This window comes from Astyanax mexicanus, chromosome 7 (assembly GCF_023375975.1).
Source record: "Astyanax mexicanus isolate ESR-SI-001 chromosome 7, AstMex3_surface, whole genome shotgun sequence".
Lineage (NCBI taxonomy): Eukaryota > Metazoa > Chordata > Actinopteri > Characiformes > Acestrorhamphidae > Astyanax > Astyanax mexicanus.
The window spans coordinates 21,006,265-21,020,995 of record NC_064414.1 but is presented as its reverse complement, the minus strand read 5'-3'; the positions used below and the strand labels follow the sequence as shown (position 1 = coordinate 21,020,995).

At 37.8% G+C, this 14,731-nt stretch overlaps 1 protein-coding gene across 2 annotated transcripts in view; it reads right to left on the bottom strand.

Annotated features, from left to right (window-relative positions):
• Positions 1-388: 388 nt before the first annotated feature.
• The window catches only part of si:ch73-105b23.6 (mucin-like protein), a 28,968-nt gene continuing 14,625 nt past the window's right edge, over positions 389-14,731 (bottom strand). For both annotated transcript variants that reach the window (XM_015607470.3, XM_049481731.1), the window contains 13 exons: positions 13,727-14,014; positions 11,944-12,180; positions 10,559-10,711; positions 10,268-10,446; positions 8,590-8,782; positions 6,955-7,074; positions 6,742-6,861; positions 6,639-6,659; positions 4,322-4,389; positions 3,915-4,107; positions 2,897-3,022; positions 2,202-2,370; positions 389-772 (listed from right to left, as the gene is read on the bottom strand). In XM_015607470.3, coding sequence (XP_015462956.3) covers positions 628-772; positions 2,202-2,370; positions 2,897-3,022; positions 3,915-4,107; positions 4,322-4,389; positions 6,639-6,659; positions 6,742-6,861; positions 6,955-7,074; positions 8,590-8,782; positions 10,268-10,446; positions 10,559-10,711; positions 11,944-12,180; positions 13,727-14,014 — 2,012 coding nt within the window. In that variant the 3' untranslated portion in view covers positions 389-627. The remainder of the gene's footprint in view (positions 773-2,201; positions 2,371-2,896; positions 3,023-3,914; positions 4,108-4,321; positions 4,390-6,638; positions 6,660-6,741; positions 6,862-6,954; positions 7,075-8,589; positions 8,783-10,267; positions 10,447-10,558; positions 10,712-11,943; positions 12,181-13,726; positions 14,015-14,731) is intronic.

Genomic DNA, 14,731 nt, shown 5'->3' with positions numbered 1-14,731 from the left:
TGTATCTATACACCCCTGATAGCTCATGATTTTCCTTTATAAATCATTAGTTGTTCAGATCAGCAATTTCAGTTAAATATATCATAATGTTTAGGGCTTCCCAAAATCTTTTATACCACTGTATATGAAGACTTAAAATCATTGTTTTTGGGGCCTCCAAACTGAAGCTGCCTTATGCAGCGTAAAAAATGGCTTATCATAGCAACTTGTGGCCAGAATTACCTGTCTGACAGCACAAGAGGTGCTAGTAGGATCGCACACTAAAATGCATTATCCTAACCCTGGAGACACACACTGAAACCACTGTATTTTCTTAACAGCCTTTTTAGAGACCCTTGGTTTTAACTGAAGTTAATAAATGTACCAAACTGTACCAAATTCAAGACAATTATTACAACAAGATTTCTGAGGTTTATTGAACAATATCACAGTGTGTCAGAAATGAATGATCATTTTGCTTGATGTGGGAATCTGCAGTTAGAGTTGAAGGCCATTAGTATGCTGTACACCGATGCATGAGTCTTTTTTCTTTTACATATTTACCTCTTTTCACTTTGCACAAATTTACAATTAGAGCGAGGAGGAGCTCGACCTGCAGGAGGCAGCCGGCTGAGCGGATGCAGGCTGTTACCGCCTGCACCGTCTATACTGGGGTGTGATGTTGTCAAGGATACGTGGGCTGCAGTGGCTCTTGTAGTGCAGGGCAGGGTCATCATAGTTTAAGTGAGAGCTGATCTGGTTTTGAACGTACGCCGGCACCAAGTGAGGGATGCTTCACAAAGAGAAGAAGAGAGACGGAAACAGATGGTTACAGAAACTCAACCATTCAACTATGACTCGGCATAAGAATAAGAGCAGTTTCCAAATTTATCTTACATTATCTGGCCCTTCCTAACAATGATTATGAATTATTAACAAGCCATATAGAACAAGCAAATGTATTAGCAAGCCATGTAGCACTAAAAAGCTAATCATGGCCTAAGACTTTGTTTTAACTCATAGACTGTGTATAGCTGGACAGAGCCTAGTCTCTCAAAAGTGATGCCACCACAGGTTGGGCACCCCCTGCTGTTCGGTTGCAGAAAGCTGTGTAACCCCACCCATCCCCATAGGTTTCAATGGCAAAACAGACAATCACGTTTGTTTCCAATATACTGTAATTCTACATCCATTATTTAAATGCAACAGCTAGTAAAACCTCTGCTTATATTGTCAATTTTTTATATCCCCACAGAATTTGTTTTTTAAAACGTTATTCAGCTCTTTTTAAAAAGGTGTGGTTATTGTAAAATGGCTGGGTTACACCTAGCCGGGGGGGGGGGGGGGGGGCATTCATTTTCATTGAATGAATGGGAACGGCGACACGGCATTCATCTTTTTTTTACAGTCTTTGGTTTAACTTCAATAGCTCAACTATTCACACTAAAAGTAATTTTACTAAGTGTGCTTTTGCAGCAGATTGCAGAGTAGTGCATTTTCAAGCCTTTGCTTACTTTCCTACTTAGTTTTTTTTTTTCTTCTATTTAGACAGCAGAATGGCAAGCAAGTGTGTGCACACTGTTTGTTAGCTTAAAAACCCTTAGAATAATTTACTTGGCATTTGTGTCTTATTTGCCTTTCAGTGGCACCATCCAGGCACTCCTTCTACATGCACATTTACAGTGTTTTTATTGCTAAATATGTGCAAATATTGACTGTATCAAGTAAAAAAAAGCAACTTGACTTGTAGTGTTTGTCTTCATGCCTTTTTTAAGCTTGCATACTTCAATCAGAGCATCCTTGCCAACCCCTAGGATGTGCGTTACATATTACCTACTAGCTTATTAATTCTATAAGCTTGGTGACAAGTTGAAGTTGGTGTTCTAAATTAGGTACATGTAATCCTACATAGCCATGAGCTACATATTAATGTAATGTTCGGTGAGGACAGCAGTGGCATTTTAAACACTGCAGCCAATTTTCCATTCCGTACATCAGAGGCACGTGTTAAAAGCCTACACGTGCTGCATTAAATGCAGCTATTTGCTGCAGCAGCTGATGTCAGAATGCCAAATTGGCTCAATTTACCAATTTTATTATTTTCTGTTTTATTTTATTGCATCTGTTTGGTTTAGCTGTGTATCAGCAATTCAAGGCTGTGTGTATGATGAGTTGATTATGAGCTGCAGTGTGTGCGTGTGTAGTGTGTGCGTTCCACTTACTCTCCGGTGATGGTTTTCCTGCGGGAGCAGCAGAAGCAGGCAAATGCGGCCAGAAGGAGCATCAGCAGGAGGGGGATGCCGATGCCCAGGACCAAGCCCAGAATAAGGGGTTTCTTATCCTCCAGAGACTTGGCAGCTGTCGTGCTTGTGTGGTTAAGGATGCCCCTGTCTAAGGGAGAAAAAGACCAATATGCCTGACATTTGTAAGTACATCTGATTATAAGTGCATTTCTGCAGTTATCTGATTATTTAAGTAGTCGTGTAAACAGTATAATCTGATTTCCTACATCTGATAAAGAGATTTGGATGGATTTTAGTTTAATATTTATTTCTTAATCCATGTATACACTGAACTCAGAGTATTCATGGATCTTGGAGTCTGTGCATTTGTGAAAACAGACCAAGGTAGCAGAAATAAGAGAAAGACACGGCATAAAGCTTGGGATTTACATCATTTTTAAAACACTTTTGCAAAGCAAAAATCAGATTTTTGACAAACTCATTGACTGATTACCCAAACTCATGGTCAGATTACTGACAAAGTCTAATATTCTGCAGTAATCAGACTGTGAATGCATGTAAATGCACTCACTATCTTTCTCCATAAATGAAATGAGGCTTTTTAATGCCCCAAATATCCATGTTTTGTAAGCAAACTTCAGAAAATAACTGTGATTATAAACAATAACCCTTACCCAAAATGCATGACTGCGCCTCCTTGAGGTCAGTGCCATTACACACACATCTATAGCCTCCATACGTGTTGTAACAAACAGCTGGACTTGTACACAAAGTCTCGTTTCCTTTGCATTCATTTAGGTCTGAGAAAGCAACATTATAAACAAAGAGAAAAATAAGACCAGATTTTCAGTGATTAATAAAAAACACTCTGAATCAAACTGTAGCTAGAAGTAGAGCCTCTATGCATGCTTAAAAGTGCTAAAGAATTTATTTAGTATTTATTTAGTATTTATGTGATTTCTTGATGTGTAAATATTATTTATGTGCAAAAAAATGCCTAGACATTTTTACAATTTTGCAAGCCTATTTACTACAGTATTACATGAGTGTATGTTACTGTAAGTTTTCCTGCTGGTCTTGATGCTTCATTTCATTGTTATCTGCCATTTTTTTTACCAATAATTGTTCTAGATTTGAGTAGCTTCTCTGTTATTTCACTACACTGTGAAATAACAGTGTTTATTGTGTTTTTTTTATATTTGAGGACACTCAAATCACTCTATAACACATTCACAAGGTTAGTATTTGTAATTGGTACACTTTTTATATTGGTTTAGCTTTTACTTAGTGTACTGGGTGCACAAATATACTGGGTGTATATATAAAAAGTCCAGTCTGTTACAAAACAGTCGTAGAGATTTGAAATTGTCCTAAATTCCAACCTAAATAAAAAAGTTTTGATTTTAGGGCACCTTTAAATCATCACACACATTGCTCAAACTGTACTGTGCCATTTCTAGTAGTTCTCTTTTAAACTGTAAACTGGTACAAATGTACAAACACAAATCACCTTTTAACATAATTGTCATTTCTGGTTTTAACTGTGTAATGTATGTTTTTCTATTCAAAACTAAACAATCAAACGTATAATTAGCTGATAGCCTACATGTAGGAGACTGCACTAATCAGATCATTTGACATACTCTGCCTTTAATTTGTGTTTAAACATCAGTTAGATTTGCATTCTGTTACCATCCACATAAGCTGCTGTGATGCTGTAGTAGCGTCCGGCTCGCTTCAGGTAGTCCAAGACGTACCAGTGAGGAGTGTCACTGGACACGTTGATTCTGTACTCACTCAGGCCATTCTCAGTCACCAGGTCAGCCGGCATAATACTGGCATTGTAGAACTTATTCTGGAAGCCCTGAGACAGGATCTGCTCCAACTGTGGAAGACAAAGTCACAGTTCTGCAGTCAGTTTTATAATTCATTACATATACTGTTAATGGTAAAACAACAAAAAAATAGTTTTCTAATACATTAGATTTGTATAGCTTGGTATGGTCTTGCATGTTACATTAGCTACTGTTCCAAGACCAGAGCAAGACCAACCAACACAAGCACTTCTGAGCTGCCAATCAGAACCCTTGTGTCCTTACCTGTGTCAGGTGCTGTGGTGCAGTCATTTGATCATTCCAGACCATGGATACGTTAAAAACATTCCAACCTGAAAGCAACAAGTTACCTTAGTACAGCGTAAAATATATCAGTACACACCAAAGAATTTAGCAATATACTATAATTATTTTCTTTTGGCATGTTTGAATAATGAGAGTTTGGTCAAAGTCTTTACAGACAAGTCAATTCACTCTGTGGCCATCTTGGCAACGTGGATGTGCTCCTATATCCCTTCATGCAAGACCAGCCTCCTCTCTGTTTGAATGGGGTGACATCAAAAAAACTCTAATCCGACAAACTACTTGTCAATTGAACAACATATTTTACATAATTAATACAATCTGACAAAAATAGTTTTTTGGGTCAAAAATGCAGAAAAAAACATGATATTTTGGCTTGCTGTGGCTACTGTGCTTGCGAACATCCCCACAAGCCTGTTGACTCTCCTCAACTCTCCTCACAAACAGCAAGCTGATTGGCTCTTTTTGTTGAAGGGCGGGATTTTATTCATAAACAGGCACCTTGATTAGTGTAGCGAAAAACATATATACTCATTTATACAGTGATCAATGGCCGGTCTCCTCACTAATAAGGTCTCTAGTTTGGTACGTGGAACAGGGCAGTTAAACAGCTCAGTGTTGTCCAGCAGACTACGGCGCTGCCACAATGATCAGGAGATCACTGGTTCGAATCCTGGTCATGCAGCACGCCATCAGATGCTGGAGCTCCGAGAGAGCACAATTGGCCTTGCTCTCTCTGGGTGGGTAGATGGAGCTTATTCCCATCATCACTTTAAAGGGTGGCGTCGGTCAGCACAGGCGTCCGTGAGCTGATGTATCGAAACCGAGCCGCTGTGCTTTCCTCCAAGCGCACTGGCTACTTGACAATGATACATCAGCAATGCTACATCAGCAGCATGTCGAAAAAAGAGTCTGTTGACTACGCAGGAGGCATGTGTTAGTCTTCACCCTCCTGGAGTTGGGACATTACTACTGATAGGGGGAATACAGCTGAGCAGATGAGAGGGTTGGATAATCGGTATAGCTAAACTAGCTAGGGAGAAAAGCAGGATAAAAAAACAAGCCCACTAACAAAGCCTTAGTCAAAGCTGACAATGTGGAAAAATGCAACAGGAGATGAAAACAAACTCCAGATGCTGCTTATTATGGAAATGCTGGTGACTATGTGGACCAGGATTTGTGACCGCAATGTTTTCCATGCCATTGTTCCCAGAGGGGAGCATGCAAAAAGTGATGACTAGGGTAGCATAAAGAGACCACCTCAGACCACACAAAATGCAGCAAAACAAACATACGCACCATTATTAAGGGCCCTATTTTAGAGATCTTTAAGCGAGCTGTCAACAACACAGAGTGATTTAGGGCATGTAAAGTATGCCTTCCATGACTCAAAGCGTGCAAAATGCATGTTCTATTTTTCCTAATTTATTATGGGTGTGTTTTGGGCAAAATGTGAAATAAACCAATCAGCGTGTCCTGGCCTTTTAAGATTTAGGTATGCTTGTTCATGCTATAAAGGTGCGTGAGCAAGTCATGTTATTTTATTTAGTATTCTGTTTATTGTTGACGTAAATGTTGGGTTTGTGCACAAATGTTGGGTTTGTGTCCTTCTGTGTGTGTAACAAGCAAGGGTGTACCTGTTACATGTGAATGGCACCTGCACTGTCAAGATAGGAATGAACGTCTGACGGTTAACTGTTGTCAGGGTTTCAATCGGTCAGTGGCGCACCTGTGTTTTCCACTGTCAAGATAGCAACACACCAGAAATTTACCAGAACTGACCTCATTCTCACTTTCAGACCACCACGCCCATTGGTGTAGATACCGTAAGCTCTGTTGCTATTTAAACTACAAGGATGCCTGACAAAAGGTGAAAATAGACTGTTGGCGTGCTGATAAGATACCAATGAGCATCGTGATGCACTTTGCGCAGGGTATAAGATAGAGCAGGGAAGTGTGGGTATAGCTTAAAGCTAATCAGCTACAATTTCTTTTGCATCACTATCTATTAAAAAAATTGTTTTTAGTTAGGTACAGCGTTTTTGTTATTGTGCTGTAATATGTGGGTTTAGCATGCTTTGCTGTTGCAGTTAACAAACAAATTAAAACCTATGTAAAAGGATAATTAGCTTAATCTTAAATATTAAGATGGTACAATATCTCGTTAAATGATACATATGCATATGAGCAGTCTTACCAATAAATCCTTTAATCCTTACTACTTAAACATAAAACTTCAAAAAATATTCAATAAATGCATTCTTGGGTGCCTTCTTACCTGGAGGATTGGCAGAAACACCTAAAAAGATAAAAACAAAGAATTAGCATTTCATACACTTTTAGAGTTGAGAAGCTATATAACTATAAAGAAATTGTCTTACCACACCCATCAGAATCTTCTGTGCTGTGGTAGCGGCAGGAACAGTACGAGGACCCAGGCGTGTTCACACACTCATACTTGGCATTAGAGCAGGCTGCAGGGTTCTGACATTCATCTATATCTGTGTGTGGCAGAGGACATATTAACATGTAGGTGCAGGCATGCTATGTAAATGTGGGGCTGAGGGGAAAGTGTGAGGATAATTAGAGTGTACCTGTGCACTTCTTCCCATCACCAGTAAAGCCAGGCTTACAGCTGCATGTGTAGTTATAACCAGTGCTGTAGCAGTTTGCCATCGGGTGACAGGGGGCAGGGAATGGAGGGAGACAGAAATCTGTGGAAAGCAGAGTCAGAGAAGAAATATTGGAGGTTTTAATTTAGCAGTACTGAAAGGCATTCTCAGATTAAAAAAATATACTTGTTTAGAGGGACTATTTTACATAAGACATCCAGTTTTCTCCATACTACATTGGTAGAGTGAATAATCAATTGGGCATTATTAAAATAAATGTTCACTAATACTAAGTTAACATATTTTTGTTTTCATAGGTTTTCAATAATTTGCCACTTTTTTCATTATTGTATGAGTTTAATTTCCTAATTTTGTTTTTGTCTTGTTTTTCAAAGAAAAAAAATACAATTTAAAAATATGTATTAACCACTAAACAAACAAGTTGACTTAAACTATTAAACTATTGTCTTTTCACAATGCATGCTTTTGCCATTATCAGCCGTATAATTTAGGTGGCTTCATTAATTTTGGTCACAGAAGCATGCAATACCTATGGAATCCCATTTATGTCACTTGGAAAAAAATAAGTCTTAATTACGAGATGATAAGTCATAATTATGAGATTGTAAATCATAATTATCTGATACTAAGTCATGAGTATGACATGCTAAGTCATAAGTATGAAATGCTAAGTCATAATTACAAGATACTAAGACATAGTTACGTGATACTAAGTTATAATTATTAGATACTAAGTCATAATTTTGAGATACTAAGTAATAATTATGAGACACCAAGTCATAATTACGAGAGACTAAGTCATACTAAAAGTGATACTAAAACTCAGCTCACTGGTGTCACTCAATCATTTTAGTATCTAACTACCTTCAGACAGCCTGTAATTGTTTAAGTTGAGTTTTCTTTTACCTTTTATTTATTTTATCTTTGTATTCCTTTATTTATTGTTTTCCTTGTTTTACTTTTGGCCTTTTACCTGTTTATTTTATTAATTTATCCTTTTATTTATTTTTTGTTTTTCAAATCATTTATCTCTTTATTTTATTGTTTGTATTTTAGCCTGTCCACTTATCCTTTTATTCTGAATGATTTTATTTTTTCCTAATTGAATCTTATATTGTTTTCTTGTTTTTCTAATGCTTGTACCATTTAATATTGGCTGTTTTTTTATGAAGTTCCTTATTTTAGTTCACCTGATTAAATACTTGATTTTAATTTTATTTTTACATTTATAAATGTAAAAAATGTTGTAAATGGTCAGTTGCATTGAAAATGAGGGTTACACTGAATGTATTACCGAGTGAAAATAAAGGCGGATTTATAATTATGAGATGCTAAATCATAATTATGAGATGCTAAGCCATAATTATGAGATACTAAGCCATAATTATGAGATACTAAGTCTGGGGGTATTATCTTGTAATTATGAATTAGTATCTAATAATTATGACTTACCATTTCATGACTTAGTAGAGAACCCTGGCATAAATGGGTTTCCGTAAAACCTGATTGTAAACTTTAAACATCTCTGACACCTATGTTTTGTTGAAAATACCCTGGTAAACATGCTTAATTCATGATAAAGTGAGTGAGTCGAACCATTCTCAAAGCACTTGTAGCCCTGTTTGTTCTCGGAGACAGTGGGAGGTGGGCACACTCCACAGGTGAAGCTGTCTGGCTCTCTCTGACTGAAGCAGTCCACTCCAGGGAAGCAGGGCTTGCCTTTACACACGTCTGTTCTATTTCCACAGTACTTGCCACTGAAACCCGCTGGGCATAGACACCCCACAACCTAGAACACAAGAATCACAATAATAGATGGTGAGGTACTGCGTGTGTGGGTGTATGGAACGAAATGAATGGAAATGGATCGAAAGACTTTAACCTACTGTAATAGCTATAGCTGTGCAATACAGTAGGAATTCACAGGATTAATGATTCTTACAGCTGTTGTTACAGTCTTAGAAACACAAAGATTCCATACAGCATTGAGGGTCCTTGAACCCTTTTTGATGCTATGTAGAACCATTATTTTAAGTCCATTGAGTCCTTTACACAAGGCATGTCTTCAATATAAATTGAATATAAATAGAGTAAATATCATGTCAAAATCTTATGAACACCTCTTTGTCTCTTCACTCATTGTCCATCTTATCTTATCCACTGAGCATATAGGAACATATATTTTGTAGTTCTATAATTAAAGACTGTAATCATTCTCTTTCTCTGCATACTTTAATATCTTCCATTTACACTGTTCCTCAATCGTCAGGACCCCACAGTACCCAGTGTTAGTGTTTGTAGAATGTAGCAAGTGTCCTTTCTAGGTGTTGTACCGATGCCGACTCCCTGGCTTTTATACACTTTACTAGGGGTGTGACGAGACACTAATATCACGAGACGAGACACGATATTGGGTTCACGAGACGAGACGAGATAAAAAAAAAAAAAAAAAAAAAAGTGCAAACTTAACAGACTGTTTTCTCTCACACATTGATTCTATAAGAAATAGAAATAAGAATAAAAAATAAAAATAAAACTTTTCTATGTCTTATATAGTGCAAACAATACGTGCAAACCACAACCAGTCATATTAAGACTAGGGTTTGTGTTTTTTTCTCCTATATCTCTTTAACTATGCATAACCATAACCAGTCATATTAAGCCTATACTTGAAGTGCAAACAGAGACAGAACTTTATTTTTTAATAAAGTCCACACTTAACAGTTTTTTGCCCCGCGAGACAGGTTTAAGCCTGACAAGAAATATTGTCCGTTTTAATCTCGCGAGATCTCGTGCCACGAGATCTCGTCATACCCCTACCCTTTACATGCAGACACATAACAGATTGCCAGGGATTTTATTTATTTCTGTTTATAAATACGAGTAAATCTACAGTTACAGTAGATACAGAATACACAAACACAGCATTTGTGCCCGTACCCCTGCATGACACGTGTGGACAAAAAAAGGGAGTCAGATTTCAAAACAGTAGCCATTTTTCTTCTTCTGTTGTTTAACAGAGGACAATAGCCTGCCCTAATTTCCTGTAATTGATCAGAAAAAGCGTCGACGCTACAGACAAATTAAGCTTGTTCTTTAGGGCAGAGACCACTTCTTTTGGTTGGACAAATTTTTCGTCTTTTGTTGTGAACAAAAAAAGGAATATTTAAGTTTGTTTCTTGTAGAACATCTGCTCACTTATTTTTCTTTCACAGTTTAAACAGGGGTGTGTGTTCAAACTTTCAGTTGGTGCAGAATGAAGGATGCTAGGTACCTGAAACTTGCCCTGCAGATAGTTATCGGCCACAGTCTGATACTGGCAGCTTCCTCCATTCAGACAGTTGCAGAGCTTTATGATGGGGCTGAGCAGAGAACTGGACGTCTGATCACTGACCTGCACAGTTAGCAGCACGGGCTGAATGCTGAGTGGGGTCCAGACCAGAATGCCATCAGCTGCAGGAAGAAGACGTGCTGTTGAATCTTACTGCGCACACACTTTTGGAAAAACATCCAAGGATTCCAAACGCTACAGCATATTGAAGTAGGGGTTTAATGGTGATATTACCGCTGCCTATGGTGGCCTGAGGCGGTCGTGGAGGCAGAAGTGAGAAGCTGAATGCGTCTTTGTTGGAGTCTTGGGATAGAAACTGCACTCTCAGTGTACTGTTCACCTTACAGAGGACCACTGTAGGCCCCTCTATCATGGGCGGCATGCTTCCTGTTTTAAGAAATCAAGGGTAGACAAGAAAATAGAGGAAATGCTTAAATTAAACTGTTACCTTCATGCTAAAATAGCTTTAAATAATTGCTCAGGACAGGTAATGTTCACACTAAATCTGACATACACTTTCAGAGTTATCAGATTGTTGTACACTTCACACCTCACAACTTTTTTGTTTTGCAATAGGGAATCTTTTAGTGGTTAGTAGTCATGATGACCTTTTCCCTTATGAAAAAAGATATTCTTACAGTTTATTTTAATAAGTAAACTTAAGTAAAGGTGAAGAATATTTCCCAAGAATATATTATGTAGTAAGTATACTAGGATCACTGCACTTGTAGTATACTTGTAAGTGTACTATTTCAATACTTCTTGGGATTAAATTGGCCCAATTTTATTATAGTCTACTAAAGTCTTCTTTTACTGTTTTACTGCCTTTTACTGTACTATGCTTTGGGAGTACCAGTAGTACACTTTGAGTACACAACTAGTTTACATCTAAGTTTAATTTTGTCGTTCAGGAATACTTTGAACTAAAATAATAGTGAAGTTAAGTGTATTTTTAGTTTACTACACACCGTTAAAGAATATTTTCAATAAAATCTGCCACTTGTTTATCTGTTCTGTGTTGGTTAATTACACCTTAAATGACCAGGTTCAGTGCCAATCATGCACTATTTATTCTAAGGTATTTCACCTCAAACTAATTAAGTACAAGTTTAAGTACAAGTTTATGCCAATTATACTTTTCTGTATACTTGTCACACAATATAAATAGGTCCGCCTTGGTCCGCTGGACCACTTGGAGCCAGCAAAAATTATTTTGGTTCCAAAAAGGACTATGTTTGTAATAGTCTGTTATTTGATGTAAAGAGTCTTTAACAATTTTTACTAAGGTTCCTTAGGCTTGCATAAAATAATTCTGAAACCCAAAATGGGTTCTTTTATTGTACTGCTTAAAAAATAAAAATAAAGCACTGTTATTTTATTCAATTAATATACCTTGTTTTTTTCTTTCTTTCTGAACCAGAGATGGAAAATGAAATTGCTGGTACTGTTGAACACTTACGATTAATTTCCCAGACAGGGACTGGGCCAGGCTTCACTGTATTTTGAAAGGAGATTCCCACTTGGATGTAAAATAAAGTCTATGACTAAGCTTTATAATCCCTGTCTGGGGACCCATCCCTCACCGCCATGAGGCTGGGCGTCAATAAAGCATCTCTTACCGAAGGTTACAGTGAGGCTTTGTAACTTCTTTTGGTCCTGCATGGTCTGCAGTCCCAGGGCGGTGTTGTCTGTGGCCAGGATGTCATGTACACACTGCATGCTGCCCTGGCAGGTCTGTAGATGTCTGGCCAGCGTGGCTGGGCTAACTGACGACATCAGTTCCTCTGTGCTCACAGGCTGGAAGGGCGTCAGGGGAGGCACCGAGAACAGGAGACTCTCCGGAACAGGCACGGCCCCTGTGGGACATGAGAGACATGGTAACAGTGGGTAAACACAAACCCCGTAAGAAGCTGAGATGTTATGTTTCCATAAAAGGATGTAGCAATGGGAAATCAGACACAAGCTGATCTGTATTTCAGGATATAGCCCATTTTAAACACCAACAAACACAGACAGATCTCTTATGTAGTTACAGCGAAACCAGTGGTTCCCAATCCAGGTCCTGGAGTAAACTTACTCTGTACAGTTAATTGTTTTCCTTGATTGTCTTAGTTCAAGAACAGAATGGTTCTAGTATGCCTGTCACAATAATAAACAAAGGTGGAAATCACAGAGCATCTCATGAAACAATAATATTAGATTACACTGTGATTCTGTAATACTTAATATATCGCAAGACAAGCAATGACCAGGAATGATGGATTTATTGGTGTCAGTTTAACAGAATTGACAACCAATATTCTTCACCGCGAGTTTAACCTATCTTTTTGATCAGCACCACCATGTGGAGTAATGAAGCAGTACATTTAGTATGTCAAATTTGGTGGGTCAATCATAAGCCCTATGGTGGGCTATTTGACAAAAGTTTGTACTTGTTATCATGTTTCACTACACGCATAATCCACCTGACCAAGATACACAAATAATATAACCAAGCGTGTACATGCTGAAAAATCAAATGCAGCGTACACTATGCTGGTCACAACCTGATTAATCATTTATACAGTATAGGGTGTGTTTTCATGAGAATTACCAGCTTTTTAACTATGCAAAACCAACTACCAGTAAAAGCTGTTTTTAGCTTCAGTCATCACACTGGCAGGACCAGTCAAAAGTTTGGACAAACCTTCTCATTCAGTTTTTCTTCATTTCTTTATTTAATTTATTTTCTACATTGTTGATTAATATTAAAGACATGAAAACAATTAAGGAACACATACGGAATTACGTAATAAATGAAAAAAGGGGTTTTGGCCTCCACAATCTCCTGACCTAAACCTGATCAACTAAGATGGTGATTTGCGATGAGCTGAAGCATGAAGGTAAAGCAGCAACTATTGTTCAGCACCTCCAGGAACTTATTCAAGACGCTGAGAAAACTAATCCAGGTGATTTTACCTCATGAAGAGATTAAAATTCCATGAGTGTGCAGATCTGTCCTCATAGCTAAATGTGGTACTTAGAAAAATCTAGAATAAAACATATTCTGGTTTTTTTTTTTTTTTTTTTTTTGGAAAATAATTACATGTTCCTGTAGAGCTTTAATATTTAATGTTTTGAATATTAAATTGCCAATGTAAAAAAAAACTAAATGATGAGATGTGTGTCCAAACTTTTGACTGGTACTGTCAAACAAAAAAATCATAAACATAGATAAATGATAATTATCAAAAATGATCAAAATAGGTTATTATATAGAACAACTACTTTTTGATATTTTTTTTTGTTTAAATTGTAGATCATGAACATTTGAACATTTTTAAACATTATTAATTTAACCCTCAATAAAAGTGTTAATTTAATAATTATATTTTGGCGTGCTCCACTGTATGACCCACTCACAGGACTGTCCGAAGACCGCCAGCTTGTCCTCGGAGGGAGAGCTGGTGTCGGGGAAAGACAGCAGGCGGCCGTTGGACTGGAGGAAGTCGTCGGTAACGTTGGAGCTCCAGAGGCCCAGGAGCCCCAGGGTGCGGTTGTAGAAGCTCTGAGGAACCTCCACCAGAACCGTCAGCCTCCCTGCCTCCCCCCTCCACACAGCCACGTTCAGACCCCCCTCATACACCGCGACACAGCTCAGCACGGAGGAGCAGCGCACAGCGAAACCCTGCTGCACTGAATACACTGCACCTGAGGGAACAGCAGAGGGCGACACAGTTAAACACATAATTTCCTTCTCAATGTATTTATTTACTTATTTAGTTAGTTAATTAGTTAGTTAGCTTTATTTTACAGCAACATTTTGGCATCTGGATGTCATACCAATGTTTACCAAAAAGGTAAGTGTAGATTAATAATAAAGTCATGCAAACTATGAAGAATAACATATAGAATTATTCAGTAACCAAAAAAGTGTTAAACAAACCAGAATATTTTATATTTTAAATGCTTCTAGGTGTGACAGCTTTGGCAGTTTTGCACATCTTGGCTGGATTTTCTCAGTCAGTTTTATGAGGTAGAGCCACCTGGAATGGCTTTCAGTTAACAGCTGTGCTGAACTTCTCAAGAGTTAATTACTGGAATTTCTTGCTCTCATAATGTGTTTGAGATCATCAGTTGTAAAGTTTTGAAGAGGTAGAATTATATATACAGAGAAAAGCTCTGTTTGAGTAACGTTCCAACCCTTATTATGGCAAAAACTACTTAACTAAGTAAAGAAAAAAATACTTTAAGAAATGAATGTCAGTCAATCTGAATTTTTTTAAGAACTTTGAAAGTATCCACACTTGCAGTCGCAAAGACCATCAAAAACATTATGATGAAATTGGCTATCATCAGGAGTTACCTCTGTTGCACAGGAGTATATTGGCTTCAGTGACGTGCACAGACATTTTGGGGGGCAAGTGC